At 48.7% G+C, this 18,298-nt stretch overlaps 2 protein-coding genes across 7 annotated transcripts in view; one reads left to right on the plus strand and one right to left on the minus strand.

The window, feature by feature from the left end:
- Window positions 1-2,977, plus strand: part of LOC121303099 (semaphorin-4C-like) — a 29,482-nt gene extending 26,505 nt beyond the window's left edge. For all 5 annotated transcript variants that reach the window (XM_041233553.1, XM_041233549.1, XM_041233548.1 and 2 more), the window contains 2 exons: window positions 38-1,718; window positions 2,389-2,977. In XM_041233553.1, coding sequence (XP_041089487.1) covers window positions 38-861 — 824 coding nt within the window. In that variant the 3' untranslated portion in view covers window positions 862-1,718; window positions 2,389-2,977. The remainder of the gene's footprint in view (window positions 1-37; window positions 1,719-2,388) is intronic.
- A 928-nt stretch (window positions 2,978-3,905) lies between these two features.
- On the minus strand, window positions 3,906-15,101 carry LOC121303100 (metal transporter CNNM3-like). 2 transcript variants are annotated; one of them, XM_041233554.1, is made up of 8 exons: window positions 13,683-15,101; window positions 12,714-12,857; window positions 11,819-11,971; window positions 11,524-11,693; window positions 9,542-9,638; window positions 8,780-8,892; window positions 7,792-7,912; window positions 3,906-4,217 (listed from the first exon to the last, which is right to left on the minus strand). In XM_041233554.1, the coding sequence occupies exons 1-8, from the start codon at window positions 15,082-15,084 to the stop codon at window positions 3,955-3,957; spliced, it is 2,463 nt and encodes an 820-aa protein (XP_041089488.1). In that variant the 5' UTR covers window positions 15,085-15,101; the 3' UTR covers window positions 3,906-3,954. The 2 variants fall into 2 exon arrangements, with proteins under 2 accessions (XP_041089488.1, XP_041089489.1); XM_041233555.1 differs by lacking the exon at window positions 12,714-12,857.
- Window positions 15,102-18,298: the final 3,197 nt, after the last annotated feature.

Below are 18,298 nucleotides of genomic sequence, written 5' to 3' on the forward strand. Positions count from 1 at the left end.
CTGGCATTAAAAAAAAAAAAATCTCTCTCGTTTCCAGACAAAGCCAAGCCGAAGAACGTGACTGTGGTGTTGGGCTCGGACCTGGTCCTGCCCTGCCAGCAGATCTCGAACCTGGCCCACCCCCTGTGGCTCTTCAACGACCTCCAGCTGGTCCCGGGGCAGGGCGTCCGGGTCGAGTCCCGGCTGGGGTCCCTGGTGATCGAGGGCGCGGGTGCAGGGGAGGCGGGGCGCTATACCTGCCTGTCCCAGGAGAGGGGGGAGCGCTTCCTGGCCGAGCGCTACGCGGTCTCCGTGGTGGCCAGTGCCCCCGTGTTCATGGAGGCGCGCGCGCCGGACGGGATCTTGGGTCTGGTGTGGGTGCTGGTGATCACTCTGGCCTCCGCCTGCCTCCTGCTGCTGGGCTCCGTGCTTTACCTGCGCAGGAGGCTGAAGCAGGACAAGGGCTCGGAGCTCATGAAGCCCCTGGAGAGCACGCTGGTCTACCCCATCAGCCTGCCCAGGGAGCCCACCCACTTCGTAGCCAGCAAAGGGTCAGACTCGGAGCTGTGGGACAACAGCAGCTATTATTACTCGGATGGCTCCTTGAAGATCGTTCCCGGCCACGCCCCCTGTCCCAGCACAACCCCGGGCAGCGGGATCCCCGGCCAGCCCCTCCCCAGCACCGCGGCCGTGAACTCCCCCAACCGGCTCAGCCTGGGCAACATCAGGGGCTCCGGCAGCAACGGCTACATCCGGCTGAACCTGAGCAGCGGAGGGGAGGAGCGGGCAGAATTCAGCGCTCCCTTCACGGAGGAGCTGCGGAAGACGCTGAAGCAGAGGAGCGTGCTGCCCGACACCAACCCAGAGGAGTCTTCAGTGTAGCCCCTCCCTCCCTCCCTCCCTCCCTCCCTCCCTCTCCCCGTGTGAGAGGGACGAGACGCTTTGCCTGCCTCGCTCACGTCACTGCTGCCTCTGCTTTTTGGTTTTGTTTCAGAAATGAAAGCGAAGGCGATTTTTGATTTTTTTTTTTTGCTTGCAAACTGTGCAAGAGAAGAGATCGTTTTTAAGCGGCAGCCAAAGAACGCGAGGCCTGGAGGAGAGGGGTTTTTTTTAGGGGTGTTTCGGAAAGGAGTTTGGGGGGGAGAGGGGCTTGACACGGGACTTTTTTTTTTTTTTTTTTTTTTTTTTTTTTTTAACTGGTCTTTATAAAAACAACAAAAAAAAAGATTGTTCTTGTTTTTTTGTATATGTCGGGACATTTTCATGTGTTCTGTTGATTCATCGCTCTCCTTTTTGTGTTCTGATTGTGTGCGCTCATGCCTGTACAGTGTATAAATATCTAAATACAGAATTAATATCCTGCATCGCCCCCAGGGGTCTCTGGGAGCACAGAGGAGGACAAGGCTCCGGCAATAATGAAAAACCAAAAAAAAAAAAAACTCTTATCACCGAAGCCAAAACACAGCGAGAGAAACGAGATTCGATGCAGGACGATCCGAATTCAGCCGCACAGTGCAATGAAGGGAAACCAGCAGGCTGCTTCAACCTGACAGAATATTGAGGCTCCTGTAGCCCCACTGCGTGTTGTCGTGGACGCTGCCTCCTGTCCTCTGTCTCCCTGCTAGGGGGCGCTCTTCTGCTGCAGCTCAAAGGTGGATTGAGAGGTTTCTCTACCCCAGCCCCCCCTTCACAGCTTCACTGCTGTGTTGAAGTCTGGTCTGACTGCTCCCACCAGCTGGGTTGGTGTTTTGTTTTGATTAGATTCTTAGTGTCCTGTGTTTATTACTGTACTGTCAACGTCAATTTATATGATATCTTTAGCTTAAATGTTTCACAGACATTATCTATATCTGTCTGTATCTCTCTGTATCTGTCTAGCTGTCTATCTGTATCTATCTGTATCTCTGTATCTATCTGTCTATCTGTATCTGTCTAGCTATCTGTCTATCTAGCTATATCTGTCTAGCTATCTATCTGTATCTGTCTAGCTATTTGTCTGTATCTCTGTATCTATCTGTCTATCTATCTATCTGTCTAGCTATCTGTCTATCTGTATCTGTCTAGCTATCTATCTGTATCTATCTGTATCTCTCTGTATCTGTCTAGCTATCTATCTGTATCTGTCTAGCTATCTGTATCTATCTGTATCTGCCTAGCTATCTATCTGTGTGTCTATCTGTATCTATCTTGCTATCTCTGTATTGATCCATCTGTATCTATCTATCTCTATCTATATATCTGTATCTATCTTTCTGTATCTAGCGCTGTCTGTATCTAGCTCTGTCTGCCTGCCTGTCTCTCTCTCTGTCTGTCTGTGTGTGTGTGTGTGTGTGTGTGTGTCTCAGTGTGCGTGTGTACAGTATATGTTCCAAACACCTCATGTATATTTTTTTGGATGTTGTTATTCAGGACGTGGAAGACACAGAAGACTCCAGTCTTGCAGGATGGGGAGCGGAGCGGGGGGGGGGGGGTTCCAGGATGAGATCCGGCAACACCAGACTCCTCCGGGCACGGAAGGAAGCCGGGATATGGTAGTTTGGAATGGTTTCCTGAACTCAGGATGTTTACCTTGGCAGGAGGCGGGGCTTTCTTGAAGCTGATTCCTGAAAGCTCTAGGATGGTCAGAGGAACTGTCAATCAAAAACAGCTGTTTTTAGAAAACTTTTTTTTTTTTAGAGAACTTTTCCAGAGGTTTCTAAATTCAAGATGATTGAAGAAATCCTTTTTTAACGGAGACAGCAGTGCGTTGTGTTTCTGCGTTCGCCAGGCGCTCCCATGTCCCGGGTTCATCTCCTAGGAGCTGTGCAGAGCTGGGGAACGCTGCCTAGGGAGGCACAGCCTGGCGTTTTTCTCTCTTGGGATGCTAATGTTGGTTTTGCGAACCTTTTTCGAGGATTTTTCATTGTAACTTATTTTGCCTGTACAAAGTGTTGAATATTTATTAACCCTGTACATAATTCCTTATTTTTATATACGAATAAAAAGTTCCAGTCACTCATTTCTATTGAAACGGCAGGATTTTTCATGATATCTGTTTAAAACTTCACAGAGAAGTTAACAAAGTGTGTTTGTGTGTGTGTCTGACTGTGTATATTTGACTCTGCGTATTAAATGTTTCTGTCTCGGTGTGTGTGTGTGTGTGTGTGTGTGTGTGTATTTGACTCTGCGTATTGAGTGCTGATACAGACTGTGTGTGAATGCATCTCTCTCTCTCTCTCTCTCTCTCTTTTTCTCAGGGCTGTGCCAGAGTCCAGAGCTTCAACTCCAAATTTAGGCAAACCGTGACCGTAGTCAGAGAGCGAGCAAGTCTGTACTGCCAGAAGCACTCCCCCCACCCCACCCCAGAGCCCCCCAAATTCAAAGTTTGCCGGCAATAATCTCTTTCTCTCTCTTTTATCATGTAATTAACACCAAACGAATTTAATTCAATGACTATAAATAAAAGAAAAAAATGAAATTCACAGTCTATTCTGCATTAGAAATACTAAGACTAGAAAGACCACACCTCTCCATGCTTTACAATGCTTCCCTGTGCTTTACCAGACCTCTCTGTGCTTTACAATGCTTCCCTGTGCTTTACCAGACCTCTCTGTGCTTTACAATGCTTCCCTATGCTTTACCAGACCTCTCTGTGCTTTACAATGCTTCCCTATGCTTTACCATACCTCTCTGTGCTTTACAATGCTTCCCTATGCTTTACCAGACCTCTCTGTGCTTTACAATGCTTCCCTATGCTTTACCAGACCTCTCTGTGCTTTACAATGCTTCCCTATGCTTTACCAGACCTCTCTGTGCTTTACAATGCTTCCCTATGCTTTACCAGACCTCTCTGTGCTTTACAATGCTTCCCTATACTTTACCAGACCTCTCTGTGCTTTACAATGCTCCCCTATGCTTTACCACACCTCTCTGTGCTTTACCAGCCTGTGCTCTGTGTGTGTGTGTCAGTGCTGGGGTGTGTGTTGTTTGGACAGTTCATATCTGTGCTGCTGTTGTTTTTGCTTCAGGAGAATCCATTCCAGTAACAGTAACGTGGCTCCCCTCCTCCTCCTCCTCCTCCCCAGTTGAAGAATGGCAGCTGGCTGATGGATTTACTCCAAGCGTTGCCAGATGTCCGTCTGATTGAGCTGAATTCATCGGCGTGGGGCTCCGAACAGGAGGCTTTTTATTATGATCCAGATGTGTGGCAATCAGGGACCAGAAGAGAGATCCTACTGGAAGAGACTCTGCAGCAGCAGCTGTTGAAGAAGCAGAGCTGTATTGATTGGTTGATTGATTTGCTTGTATTTATAGAGCACTTATTATACAAAAGTATCGCAAAGCACTGTACAGAAAAACAGAACAAACCACAATGCATTTGTATAGCAGGTCACACACACACACACACACACACAACTGCCACAATCAGACCGTTTCAATCTCACAGATTACACATAATAACACAAAAGCAGCAAAGTTACGTTAAAACCCACGCAGATAAGAAAGCAGTTTTATAAAAGTGTGTTTCAGTCTTGACTTGGAAACTGTAACGGTCCCAGCTTCCCTGACAAACGAAGGCAGAGCATCCCATAATTTCAGAGCTCTGCAAGAAAAAGCCCTCCCTCCTCCCGCGTCCTGTGATCTCAGAGTGCGGTTTGGAAGAGACGGGGTCAGTAACTCCTGCAAATAACAAGCTGTTAATCCATTCAGGACCATGTGAGTCAACAGCAAAATCTCAAAATCAATTCTACACTGCACAGGGAGCCAGTGCAGAGAGGCCAGAACAGGGGTCATGTGATCACTCACCCTGGCTTCAGTCAGAATTCAGCACCGGTGTTCTGAGCTGCAAACGGGATAGCACACGTCCTGGGACACTAGAAAAAACAGTCAGCCCCTCAAAGCTCGCCCGGAGTCTTTTTTTTTTAATGCATTATTTGCTATCTCTGATAAACCTTTTGACTTCCACCAGCCACGGACGATGCTGCTGATGGAAAATTGCACCCCAGCATCCCTGGAAGAGGGGGGTATCAGACCCCCCTACCTGATCCTGGGATGGGATGGGATTGTGGAACAGAAAGGGGAATCGTTTTAGGGCGCAAAGAATAACAAATGCCCACGTAATTCCACATTTAGAAATATTGAAATAAACGCTGTGCATTCAGTGTTTTTATAAATGCTAAAAGTAAATTGATTTTATTTTAAAGAGCGCGGTACAGCGCGGTGCTCTGCTGCCCCCTGGTGCATATTCCCGGGACTGCGTGAACATCTGGGATTTGAGTTTAGTGCAGGCGAGCGTGGCATCACACCGCCCTCTACTGGCAAGACGCAGCTAAGCGGATCAATGACGTCATCGCACATGCTGCATTTTATAAATCGATAGATGTCTGTCTATCTATCTATAACATGCAGCATGTACCATGATGTATATTATATGTCCAATTATACACACAGCGAGTGGATGGGTAATTAGAAAGTAGGTTTATCACATCAATACAGACACACACACAAACGCACAGAGACACGCACACAGGTGGAAGTTGGCATCATGTTGTAAAATAACTGCAATTTAAGAGACGAGTCTTCGAAATGACCACGATATCTTTTTTTTTTTTCTTCCCCTGATAAACTCTTTTTATTTACACAATCCAGACAGGAGATATATTCTGCACTCCCCAATCTGGGAGCAGGAGCAACCATGAGCAGGATTTAAATATACATTCCAGTGAGACGAGATCGAGGTACTTACAGAAAACACTGGCACAGAGGATTAGGGGTTACAGAATATTCACCTGCAGTTATATTACACTGTGGCTTTAAAATACATTTCGATGCTCACTTTCGTTCAGAAAATAAACCCCAAAAGAAACTGAAAAAATGTTTCTAAAAACAAAAATGATTCCCGAACCCCTGGTGTTGCAATACTGACTGCACACACAGAGCTGGGAGCCAGTGGGGCAGACCGTTACGAAGATGGCTGGAAACTCAAACACTTGTGTTTAAAAAAACAAAACAAAAGAAAGATTTAAGACAAATTAGTTAAAAAGAAACCTCATCTGAACTTAATATCCCACAAAAACAACAAGAAATTGCAGGCTGGAGTTCAGATCAAGGTTTTAAAAACAGCTCCTGTCTCTCTCCCCCCCCCCTCTCCTCTCCCTCCTCCTCCCCCCCCCCCCCCCCCCACACCTGGAGGGATACTATGGACACAGTGCCAGGTGACTTCTTTGTGAACCTTTTTTGTTTTAGCTTATTAACGAATGTTCTTCAACTCTTCGTCTCACACACCCCAATTATCTTGTCCGCATGAACAGTAACTCATGTAACTGGATTGAACTTCTGTCAGACAGAAATTTTTTTGGGCAAGTGGAGAGAAGTCTCTCGTTGTGTGGGCACGCAAGACGCTGTCGTGCCCGACTAGCTTCTCTGGCTGGGGTTGTTGAAGCCTGTAAGGAGAACGCACACAGACCTCAAATCAGCATGTTAAAACGAGAGAGAGAGAGAGGGGGGGGAGAGCAAGAGAGAGAGAGAGAGGGGGGAGAGAGAGAGAGAGAGAGAGAGAGAGCAGGGAGAGGAAAGCACCGAAAAAGAAACATAAAACAAACTAGCTAAATTATTATTATTATTATTTTTTTTTTTTTAAATCAGCACCGAAAAAATAAAACGAATAAACCCCCCCATTGCCACTCAATGGTCTCCACGCCTCAGTGGGTCCCTCGGCACGCCTGAGCATTCTGACTCTTCACTGATAGAATCGATCGGTCACGCTCCCCATTCCCGGCTCACCTGATCAACAGCCTTGCATTGTCAACCACGGAGCGGGGAGCCCCCGATCACCTGAATAAAGCGCTCCGGTAATCAGAGAGGGCATGTCAACGTGGGGAGCCGTCTAACCAACCAGCACTGGAATTGAATTGATCCCAGACAGAGCTTGGCACATCAGCAGATTACAAAAACAGACTAACATAAAAACAAATCGGAAGAAAGCAGCCCCCCTGAGCAGCTGTCCCGGCAATAATAATAATGAAGGAAGTTGCTCAGTCTCTGGCAGTCCTTTCCGGATTCTCCTCCACTGTGACAGAAAGAAATGAAAATGAGGACTGGTGGGAAAAAAAAAAACAAAAAAACAAAAACACACACAGAGCAGAGAGGAGATGAAGAGACATTGTTTCAATTTACAGCCATGCCAGCAAAAGAAACCCTGTCAAAACGTGTCAGTTTAAGCATCTGGCAAAGTCCAAAGCGCTGGTGAGCAATTGAGTGTGTTAACATTATTCAGCGTGTTTCACTGGGCTTCATGAAGCACACCGAGTTCATTCTACAGGGGGGTGCGATGCTTTTGGCCAGAGCTGTGTGTTTATTATCTATCTATTTAACACAATTTCATTTTGCATTAGGACATGTCAGTTCATGCAGGAGTTAAGTGGGAGTCACACGATGGATGAAAAGCGAACGATGAATTGTAAAGAACCATTTAAAAGCCGTTCTATGTGCTTAATTACGAGCAGCGGGACAAGGAACAGATTAGTGGATCTGGAAACGAACGAGGCTGGCACACCACCTACCCTGTGCATTAACTGTAGCCCTCTATAGTGTCAAAGATTGAATAGCATTCAGGGAACGCTAGAACGAGAGAGAGAGGGAGAGGGAGAGAAATAAAGAAAACAGTTTTAGTTAGCACTAGACAGGAAGCACGGCAACACCAGATTGGGGTTCTATGTATATATAATGAACGTGGCTGGCTGTCCCCTAGGGGTTCCCCACAAACGCAGAGAGCACGCGCTGCAGTACTGCAGGAACCCACTAAACCCCTCTCTGGGTCCCCCCCTCCCTCACCTGGGCCAGCGTTCCTCTCGTTCAGCAGCCTGGTCTGGAGCTGCATGCTGTCGGGGGGGTTGTGGGGGGGGACGTGCACCCGAGAGGCAGCCAGAGCGTTCGAGTACTGCAGCCGCGTCACCTGGGGGAGGGATGGAGTTACTGCAGTTTGTTCTGCATATTACACAGCACATGCATCTGAAAGAAACTACAGACGATTCAAACAGATAGATACACACACACACACACACACACACGCTGCATTCAAACCATTGACTACCCGAAACTATTAATAATAATAATATGTTGTTAACAAGTGGATGTAGTTGTACATCAAATTAATATTATTATTATTATATAATGGATGTAGTTTTAATTATAAAATAATCGAGAAAAGGTTCAGTAAGGACGTTACTCCTTGTCACACAGAGGTATGTAGGACCTTGAATGTCCTGAAGGTCAGACTCGTCTTTGTGTATCGCTCTAGCGAGTTTTATCACCGCACAACACGCACACGCACACACACACACACACACACACACGCGCGCGCACACACACAGAGACAAACACACACTCCCTCAAACACACACACACACACATACATATACGCGCACACACACACACGCGCACACACACACTCACACACACACACACACGCTCACACACACATGCACACACACACACACACACACAACACACACACACACACACACGCGCGCACACACAGACACACACACACACTCCCACACACACACACACACACACACACACAGACAAACACACACTCCCACAACACACACACACACACACACACAGAGACAAACACACACACACACACACACACACACACACACACACACACACACACACAAACAACACACACACACACACACACACGCGCACACACACAGAGACAAACACACATTCCCTCAAACACACACACACACACTCTCTCTCTCTCAATACACTCAGAAAAGCCGGTTTGACGCGCACACAGCCCGGACCCTACCTTCACAAACTGCAGGTCTGTGACCGCGCGCACCGTGTAGTCAGGACAGTACAAGGACGGGGGGCTGTCCCCGAAATCAAACTGGTGCAGCGTGGACACTGGGGACTGTTGCCCTGTGAGGGACAGACGAAGCAATCAAGAGATCAAACCCAATGCTCAATTCAAACATTCAGAGATAAACACACACCACCACTCCTATTGCACAGCAGTGTGATCCAGTCCAGGTTTTACTAGCAGCTTGATCAGCCCCCAGTGTGTCTGGCTAACAAGCTTAGATGTGTCTCATTATTAAACTCACAGTGAAACCAGGACTGGATCACACTGCTGTGCAATGGGAGTCTCATTACCATCCCTGCAATAATAATAATAATAATAATAATAATAATAATAGGGATGGAACACTCCTGTTGCATAGCAGTTTGATCCATTCCAGGTTTTACTAGCAGCTTGATTAGCCCACAGTGTGTCTAGCTAACAAGACATTCAGATGCTGGTAATATGATTTATAATTGAGTCTCTAATCAGGGTTCCTGCGCAATTCAAATCTGCCCACACCTGGAATGGCAATTTTAGTTGTATTATTTCAATAGGAATCTACATGTTTGCTGTTTTTAATAAGAGAGCTCTCAATGCACCCTGGCAGACTGAGAGCCTGTAATCTGCCTTTCCTGTCTCTCATAATGCTGACTCGGTGTTCTGTGCGTCTTACTGAGACCCATCATGCAACGCTGCGTCAGCCTGGCCGCAGCGTGGAGGACTCACCTGAAGAGGGCGATGTGAGCGCAGAAACTCCATAGTAGGTGAAGGCTCCGTTCTCAAACTTCAGCCCCTCCTTCCCAATCTCCACCTCCACTCGACCCTGCAGAGTCAGAGACAGACACTCAGAGAGTCAAACACAGAGACAGAGTCAAACACAGAGAGAGAAACACAGACAGAGTCAAACACAGAGACAGAGAGGGAAACACAGACAGACAGAGTCAAACACAGAGACAGAGTCAAACAGAGACAGACAGAGAGGGAAACACAGACAGACGGAGTCAAACAGAGACAGAGAGGGAAACACAGACAGACAGAGTCAAACACAGAGACAGAGAGGGAAACACAGACAGACAGAGTCAAACACAGAGACAGAGAGGGAAACACAGACAGACAGACAGAGTCAAACACAGAGACAGAGAGGGAAACACAGACAGACAGAGTCAAACACAGAGACAGACGGGGAAACACAGACAGACAGAGTCAAACACAGAGACAGACGGGGAAACACAGACAGACAGAGTCAAACACAGAGACAGACGGGGAAACACAGACAGACAGAGTCAAACACAGAGACAGAGAGGGAAACACAGACAGACAGAGAAAACACAGAGACAGAGAGGGAAACACAGACAGAGACAAACACAGAGACAGAGAGGGAAACACAGACAGACAGAGTGGGAAACACAGACAGACAGAGTCAAACACAGAGACAGAGTCAAACACAGAGACAGAGTCAAACACAGAGACAGAGTCAAACACAGAGACAGAGTCAGAGTCAAACAGAGAGACAGTCAAACACATGCTGCTGCAGAGTCACAGTCAAACACACACACTGCAATACTACTGCACATTGAAACATATTTAGCAGGACGAGGATGAAGCAGTCGTCAGGGTGGCTCAGGGTTCGAGAGGAGAGCAGGGTGTGTGTGTGTGTGTTACCTGCAGGATGAGGATGAAGCAGTCGTCAGGGTGGCTCAGGGTTCGAGAGGAGAGCGGGGTTTGTGTGTGTGTTACCTGCAGGATGAGGATGAAGCAGTCGTCAGGGTGGCTCAGGGTTCGAGAGGAGAGCGGGGTTTGTGTGTGTGTTACCTGCAGGATGAGGATGAAGCAGTCGTCAGGGTGGCTCAGGGTTCGAGAGGAGAGCGGGGTGTGTGTGTGTGTTACCTGCAGGATGAGGATGAAGCAGTCGACAGGGTGGCTCAGGGTTCGAGAGGAGAGCAGGGTGTGTGTGTGTGTTACCTGCAGGATGAGGATGAAGCAGTCGACAGGGTGGCTCAGGGTTCGAGAGGAGAGCGGGGTGTGTGTGTGTGTGTTACCTGCAGGATGAGGATGAAGCAGTCGACAGGGTGGCTCAGGGTTCAAGAGGAGAGACCTGCAGGATGAGGATGAAGCAGTCGTCAGGGTGGCTCAGGGTTCGAGAGGAGAGCGGGGTGTGTGTGTGTGTTACCTGCAGGATGAGGATGAAGCAGTCGTCAGGGTGGCTCAGGGTTCGAGAGGAGAGCGGGGTGTGTGTGTGTGTTACCTGCAGGATGAGGATGAAGCAGTCGTCAGGGTGGCTCAGGGTTCGAGAGGAGAGCGCGGTGGGGGGGTGTTACCTGCAGGATGAGGATGAAGTAGTCCACGGGGTGGATCAGGGTTCGAGAGAGGAGAGCGGGGGGGGGGGGTGAGGGGGGGGGGGGGGGGGGGGTGTACCTGCAGTGAGGATGAAGTAGTCCACGGGGTGGATCAGGGTTCGAGAGGAGAGCGGGGTTTGTGTGTGTGTTACCTGCAGGATGAGGATGAAGTAGTCCACGGGGTGGATCAGGGTTCGAGAGGAGAGTGAGGGGGGGGGTGTTACCTGCAGGATGAGGATGAAGTAGTCCACGGGGTGGATCAGGGTTCGAGAGGAGAGTGAGGGGGGGGTGTGTTACCTGCAGGATGAGGATGAAGCAGTCGACAGGGTGGCTCAGGGTTCGAGAGGAGAGCGGGGTTTGTGTGTGTGTTACCTGCAGGATGAGGATGAAGTAGTCCACGGGGTGGTTCCGGTTGTACAGGTAGTGCGCCGCGCTCATCCGGTCCGCTGGGTCGAATTTAAGCTCCTGGTTGACGCTTGTGTGCTTGAGCAGGTGGAGCAGAATCTTCTCAGAGACTCGGAGAGGACTGAAGAGATCCACCTCTAACAGAGAGATAGTGCGAGAGAACACACACACAGTCAATGTATTCACAGTGCACTCTCAGTGTGTATCTCAGTGTGTCCCCCAGTGCAGTCTCAGTGTGTCCCCCAATGCAGTGCGGTCTTGCCTCTGGAGAGGAAGCGGTGGGTGGCCAGTAGTAGCTGCGGAGATGTCTTGACCTTGAGCTCCGCGTCGGGCAGCTTGAAGAGAGACACATCCTCCCTGCGCCCCCCGAGGGGGGTCCCCATGGGGGGCGGGGTCTTCTTCACCTTCGACTCCACTGCAGGGAGAGAGGGAGGGAGGGGGGCTCAGCACAGCAAACACACAGAGCACAGGACTGACTGACCGATTCACTAAAACTTCAATTAGTTTGCCAGGGGCACACAGCTCTGGTCTTGCATCACCTACAATTGTAGGATTGAGACATCATTTAAAAAAAAGAACAACTATATGAACTCAATTTGGATCTCTTATTGAACATATATAAACTGTACAATGATATCAAAATTTAAAAAGTCTACTGGAAGCCATAACTGCAGTACAGCAAGTATTTCATGTGAGATTTCAAGATTTAGATCTAGTATCTGGAAAAGTCCAAAGCGCTGGTGTGCCATGCAGTGTGTTAAGATTATTCACGAGGTTTCACTGGACTTCATGAAGCAAGACGAGTTCCCTCTATAGGGGGGTGCAGTGGTTTGGGGCGCAGCTGCGGTTTCACAGCGCCTCTGTAATCCGGCATCCACAGCAGGGTCACCACTGTGGCCTCTGAACTACAGAAAGCCAGGTGCTGTGGTTTTGTCAGGAGTGGACGAAGCTGTGGCTCCGTGCTGGGTGCTGCAGGGGAAGGGGGAGTGATGGGGAACGGGAAAAGGCACTCACTGTACCTGTCAGTCTGTGCGAGTGCGTCAGTGCGTGTGCCAGTGCGTGTGTGTTTGTCAGTGCGTGTCAGTGCACGTGCGTGTCACTGCAGGGGGGTGGGAGAGGGGAGGGGGGAGTGATGGGGAACGGAAAGAGGCACTCACTGTACATGTCGGACTCGTCCAGGATCTCAGACTTGATGATCTCCTTGATGACGTCTTCCAGAGTGACCAGCCCCAGCACCTCATAGAAAGGGTCTCCCTCCCCCTCGTTATTCACCTTCTGCACGATCGCCAGGTCAGACTTACCTGAGAGAGAGAGAGAGAGAGAGAGAGAGAGAGAGTCAGAGCACTGACACAGAGTTAATACACACACACAGTTAGGCTGGTATCCCAGTTTAAAGAGATTTTGATGGGGTTTGGAGCTGGAATGCTCCCTTGTTTTCCTGGTCGGAGGGAGGCGCGCACGCAGTGGAAAATTCCTAGCGGATTCCCAGAGCATCTAATCCCTGTGTCCCTTTGTGCTGCTCGCTGCGGAAATGCAGGACTTGCATTCCAGCACAGCACAGAACAACAGAACCAGCAAAGCACATGCTGGCACAGCACAGAACAGAACCAGCACAGCACACAGTCAAGCACACTGCAACACTGCTGCATAGCCAAACACTCAGCAGAGATGGGAATAAGACTCCTGTTGCACATTCCTGGTTTTACTAGGAGTTTAATAATCAGACACACTGTGGGCTGATCAAGCTCTAAGTGAAAAATGGACTGGATCACACTGCTGTGCAATAGGAGTCTGATTCCCCTGCCATTTTTCAATACTAAAGTGGACAGGCATTTCAGCTGGTGCCTTCATTACTGTGGAAATTTTGTGTGTGCAACACTGCTGTAAATTCTACACACGTGTGTTAATCAAACTGGAAACCTGCCAGAGCAGCATGAAAATAAGACTCCTGTTGCCTGGCAGCTTCATCCATTCCAGGTTTTGCTACCAGCCTGATTAGCCCACAGCGTGTCCAGGTAACAAGCTCAGGTGAGTCTTACTAAACTCGTAGCGAAAGCAGGAGTGGATCAAACTGCTGTGCAACGGGAGTGGTTATTCCCGTCCCAGAAACTCATAACAACTTATACCTTTTTTAAACTCCTCGAGCACGGCATCCAGCTTGGTGTCGTCGAACACGAAGTGCAGCGGGTGGTTGTAGAACTTGGTGATGGCGCTCATCGGGGTTCGGTCCTCTGGATCCACCATGGCCAGGTCCTTCACGTACAGGATGTCCACGATGTTCGACCGCTCCTCTTCGTACACCGGCACCCGCGTGTAGCCGCTCTGCATGATCTGTGACATGACGCCGAAGGCCAGCACGGTGTCTGCCTGCAGCATGAAGCACTCCTTCAGCGGGGTGAGCACGTCCTGCACGGTCTTGGTGCGGAGCGCGCCCCGGCTGAACTCCTGGTACGGGTCGCTGCTGGAGCGCATCAGGTCCATCACCTTCTCACGGGTGGCGCAGGTGCTCACGTCCCTGCCGAGCCCCAGGTCCAGCAGCAGGGCCAGCGGGCAGGAGAGCGGGCAGGTGAGGAGCATGCACAGCTGCGCCAGCCACGCCACCCCGGGGGCCAGCCTGAACCCGTAGCGGGAGCAAAGCAAGTGCGGGAGCAGCTCGGCTACGACGAAGACCAAGAACCCGCAGACGAAAACGGCGGGGGCTGCGGAACTGAAAGCCCGGTAGAAGAGGACACTGACAGCGGACTGCCCCAGGGCGCCAAGGAAGAGGAGGGCGCAGAGGAGAAAGTTTCCCCTCCGCCGGACGGGCTGCAGGCGCTGGGCTGTTTTTTTCTCCCTCTCGGAGCCGCAGGTGTGCAGCACGTACAGCTCCAGCGGGTCCAGCCACAGCAGGCTCAGGTTCAAGCCTTTGAAAACGGCGCAGGAGACCAGAAGGAGGACGATGCCCACCACTAGCCCCCAGACCGGGATCGCATCGGTTTGGGTAGAAAGTGCGTGCGTCTCCACGACAAGAAAGACGGTGTCTTTGCCCTTGTAAAGGGCCCATTCGTCCCCAGGTCCGACTCGGACGCACAGATAATAATAATAGCGTAATCCCCCGCTCGTACTGGTGCTGGCACCGCTGCCGGAGCCTGTCTGCACGGTAAACAAACCGGAGCTCTCGCCGTCCGCTCGGAAGTCTCCCAGCACCTGGAATGGCGAAGCGCTCCTCAAACTCGCCTCCTGGCACGGGTCGCCCTCTCCAGGGGAAGCAGGCGCCCCGCCGCCGCCGCCGCTCGTCTCCTCCTTGCCTGCAAACGCTAGCCAGGGCCAGGACTGGTTTGCAAGGTGCGATCCGTACAGCCGCAGCACGAACTCAGACCGGAGGGGGGACCTCACGACCCCGCCGCTCGTCATAGACACTGCGGTGCCGGGGTCTTCCAGTCTGAGCCCCAGCACTTGCGGGGCGACCCGGCCCCAGGCGCCGAGCCACAAGCCGGAGACAAACAGGCAAGTGAAACTAGCTCGCAGCGCTGCCAGACCGGCCACCATATTGGAATAGGGCAGCTGGGGTCCCTGGAGGATCATGTGACGCCTGCTCTCCTGAGAGGCAGTTAACTGGAAGAAAGGGTTAGGAAACTGCGTCGCAGTGAGACCGCCATCCCGGCTCCGCTTCGCGGCGCTCTGCACGGCGCTCACTGCCGCGGTCGATCCGGAATGGAGCCAGTTGCCTTTAATCGCTTAGCAACCAGTCAATCGGGGTGGGGAAACGGAGTGGTGAGCCAATGAGAAGACGGTAAGGGCAGGCTGGCCCCGCCCCCTGCTGGTCATGCCGGGTCTCGCTGCAGCGCGTCGAGTTCGTGTTGGGAATGTGATCTTAAAGAGACAGTACGCGCTTTCTGTTTTTATTGAAGAAGCTTATATATTGTTTTAATATTTATATTTATATATTGTTTTAATGATTTGCTACGCAGCTGTTAATCATAATCATTAATGGTACAGCTGTTGGGGCGCTACCTCTGCGGTCACTATGTGTGTGACGGGACCAGGTTCAGCTTCCTCTCAGATATCTAGTTTATAATGCAGGCTGGACCAGGTTCGGCTTCCTCTCAGATATCTAGTTTATAATGCAGGCTGGACCAGGTTCGGCTTCCTCTCAGATATCTAGTTTATAATGCAGGCTGGACCAGGTTCGGCTTCCTCTCAGATATCTAGTTTATAATGCAGGCTGGACCAGGTTCGGCTTCCTCTCAGATATCTAGTTTATAATGCAGGCTGGACCAGGTTCGGCTTCCTCTCAGATATCTAGTTTATAATGCAGGCTGGACCAGGTTTGGCTTCCTCTCTAGTTTATAATGCAGATTTGCTGTTTTTGTTTGTCTCAGAGTCATGGCAGAGCTACTTCTCAAACTCCATGCAGTTCGCACACACACACACACACACACACACACACTGCTTTGTATTGTAAACACAGATTGAACGGTTGATATATCTGAGAACTTGTTTCTTGCCACATTCTTCTTGTTTCTCAGCATTTTTCTCATTTCTGTCCTCCAGCAAAGCACACTGAAGACCGGATTCTTGGGAGAGGTTTACTCAGCAATGCCATCGGCATGATTTATACAGACTGTAAAAAAAAATAAAATAGTTGAGGAGTCTTTGTATTGAGAGAGGAGACTGTATTGAGGGTTGAGTCTTTGTATTGAGTCTGTATTGAGGGTTGCTTCTGTGTTGAGTCTCTGTATTGAGGATTGAGTCTGTGTTGAGTCTCCTTATTGAGGGTTGAGTCTTTGTGTTGAGTCTCTGTATTGAGGGTTGAGTCTGTGTTGAGTCTCCTTATTGAGGGTTGAGTCTTTGTGTTGAGTCTCTGTATTGAGGGTTGAGTCTTTGTGTTGAGTCTCTGTATTGAGGGTTGAGTCTGTGTTGAGTCTCTGTATTGAGGGTTGAGTCTTTGTGTTGAGTCTCTGTATTGAGGGTTGAGTCTGTGTTGAGTCTCTGTATTGAGGGTTGAGTCTGTGTTGAGTCTCAGTATTGAGGGTTGAGTCTTTGTGTTGAGTCTCTGTATTGAGGGTTGAGTCTGTGTGTTGAGTCTCTGTATTGAGGATTGAGTCTGTGTTGAGTCTCCTTATTGAGGGTTGAGTCTATGTTGAGTCTCAGTATTGAGGGTTGAGTCTTTGTGTTGAGTCTCTGTATTGAGGGTTGAGTCTTTGTGTTGAGTCTCTGTATTGAGGGTTGAGTCTGTGTTGAGTCTCAGTATTGAGGGTTGAGTCTGTGTTGAGTCTCTGTATTGAGGGTTGAGTCTGTGTTGAGTCTCTGTATTGAGGATTGAGTCTGTGTTGAGTCTCCTTATTGAGGGTTGAGTCTGTGTGTTGAGTCGCTATGTACTATTTCATGTATTCTGCTCTTTCTACTGTATTTAATGCACTATTTCATGTATTATGCTGCTATCATGTATTCTGCTCTTTCCACTGTATTTAATGCACTATTTCATGTATTATGCTGCTATCATGTATTCTGCTCTTTCCACTGTATTTAATGCACTATTTCATGTATTATGCTGCTATCATGTATTCTGCTCTTTCCACTGTATTTAATGTATTATGCATTGTGTGTTTTTGCTGTATATCATGTATGATGCATTTCTCTATATTTGTAGTATTATGGATTTTCTTGTTGTTGCTGCATATTGTAAAGCATTTTGTGATGGTGCTCCGCTATGAAAGGCGCTATATAAAATAAAGATTGATTGATTGATGCAGCTGGCGTTCAGATTTTTTCAAAATAAAATAAAAAAAAAAAAAATTCTCCGTTCAGAAATAAAATAATAAACATCTTGAAACAGGAGCTCAAAACGCTCTTGATAAAAAACAAACCAAAAACAAGAATTTCACGTTTCAGATTCTCAATCTGAAATGAGACGACAGGATTCTGGTTTTAATTTTTTTTTAATAAAAACACACGCACACTCTTATTTTTTAATAGAGAAATATATCCTCAGGTTTATTAATCATCTGCTTTATTTATTCGCCCCCATTATTCAAAACACGTTTCAGACAGAAATTATAAAACATTATGTACAGACATTTCAAGTTACAGCGTGAAACAGGACAGCTCTTTAGGACAGTACATTTACCCCCCCCCCCCCCCCCCCCCCCCCCCCCCCCCCCCCCCCCCCCCCCCCCCCCCCTCAAATAAATAAGAAATACAATCTAACAAAAAAACTCAAATAAATAAGAAATACAATCTAAAATACAAACCAAAGTGATTGTTGTTTACTTCACTCTCACAGTGGTCCAGATTTCATCTCCATGAATTTTAACCTCAAAAATGACATGAAATCTGCTTTCATGAAAATACATTTAAAAACGCCCCCCCCCCTGTTAATTCAGTGTAATATACTCTCAGATTTCCCTTCTTCTCTGCAGAGAGTGGCTCATTCACCAATTACTATCCCCTGCGCTTCAGAACAGAACTTTGGCCGCGCGTTGTGATTGGTCGGAATGGGAACTATCGAGGTTCTAGAATTTCCTTATAAACATTTCCCTATGCTTAACCAGACCTCTCTGTGTTTTACAATGCTTCCCTATGCTTTACCAGACCTCTCTGTGCTTTACAATGCTTCCCTATGCTTTACCAGACCTCTCTGTGCTTTACAATGCTTCCCTGTACCCCTCCTTGCTTTCCCATGCTGTGCTTTATCACACTTTGCAATGCTTTTACTGAAGGAATCTTTCATAAGGAACATCACGTGACTTTATTATTTTCA

Source organism: Polyodon spathula, chromosome 31 (genome assembly GCF_017654505.1).
Source record: "Polyodon spathula isolate WHYD16114869_AA chromosome 31, ASM1765450v1, whole genome shotgun sequence".
NCBI lineage: Eukaryota > Metazoa > Chordata > Actinopteri > Acipenseriformes > Polyodontidae > Polyodon > Polyodon spathula.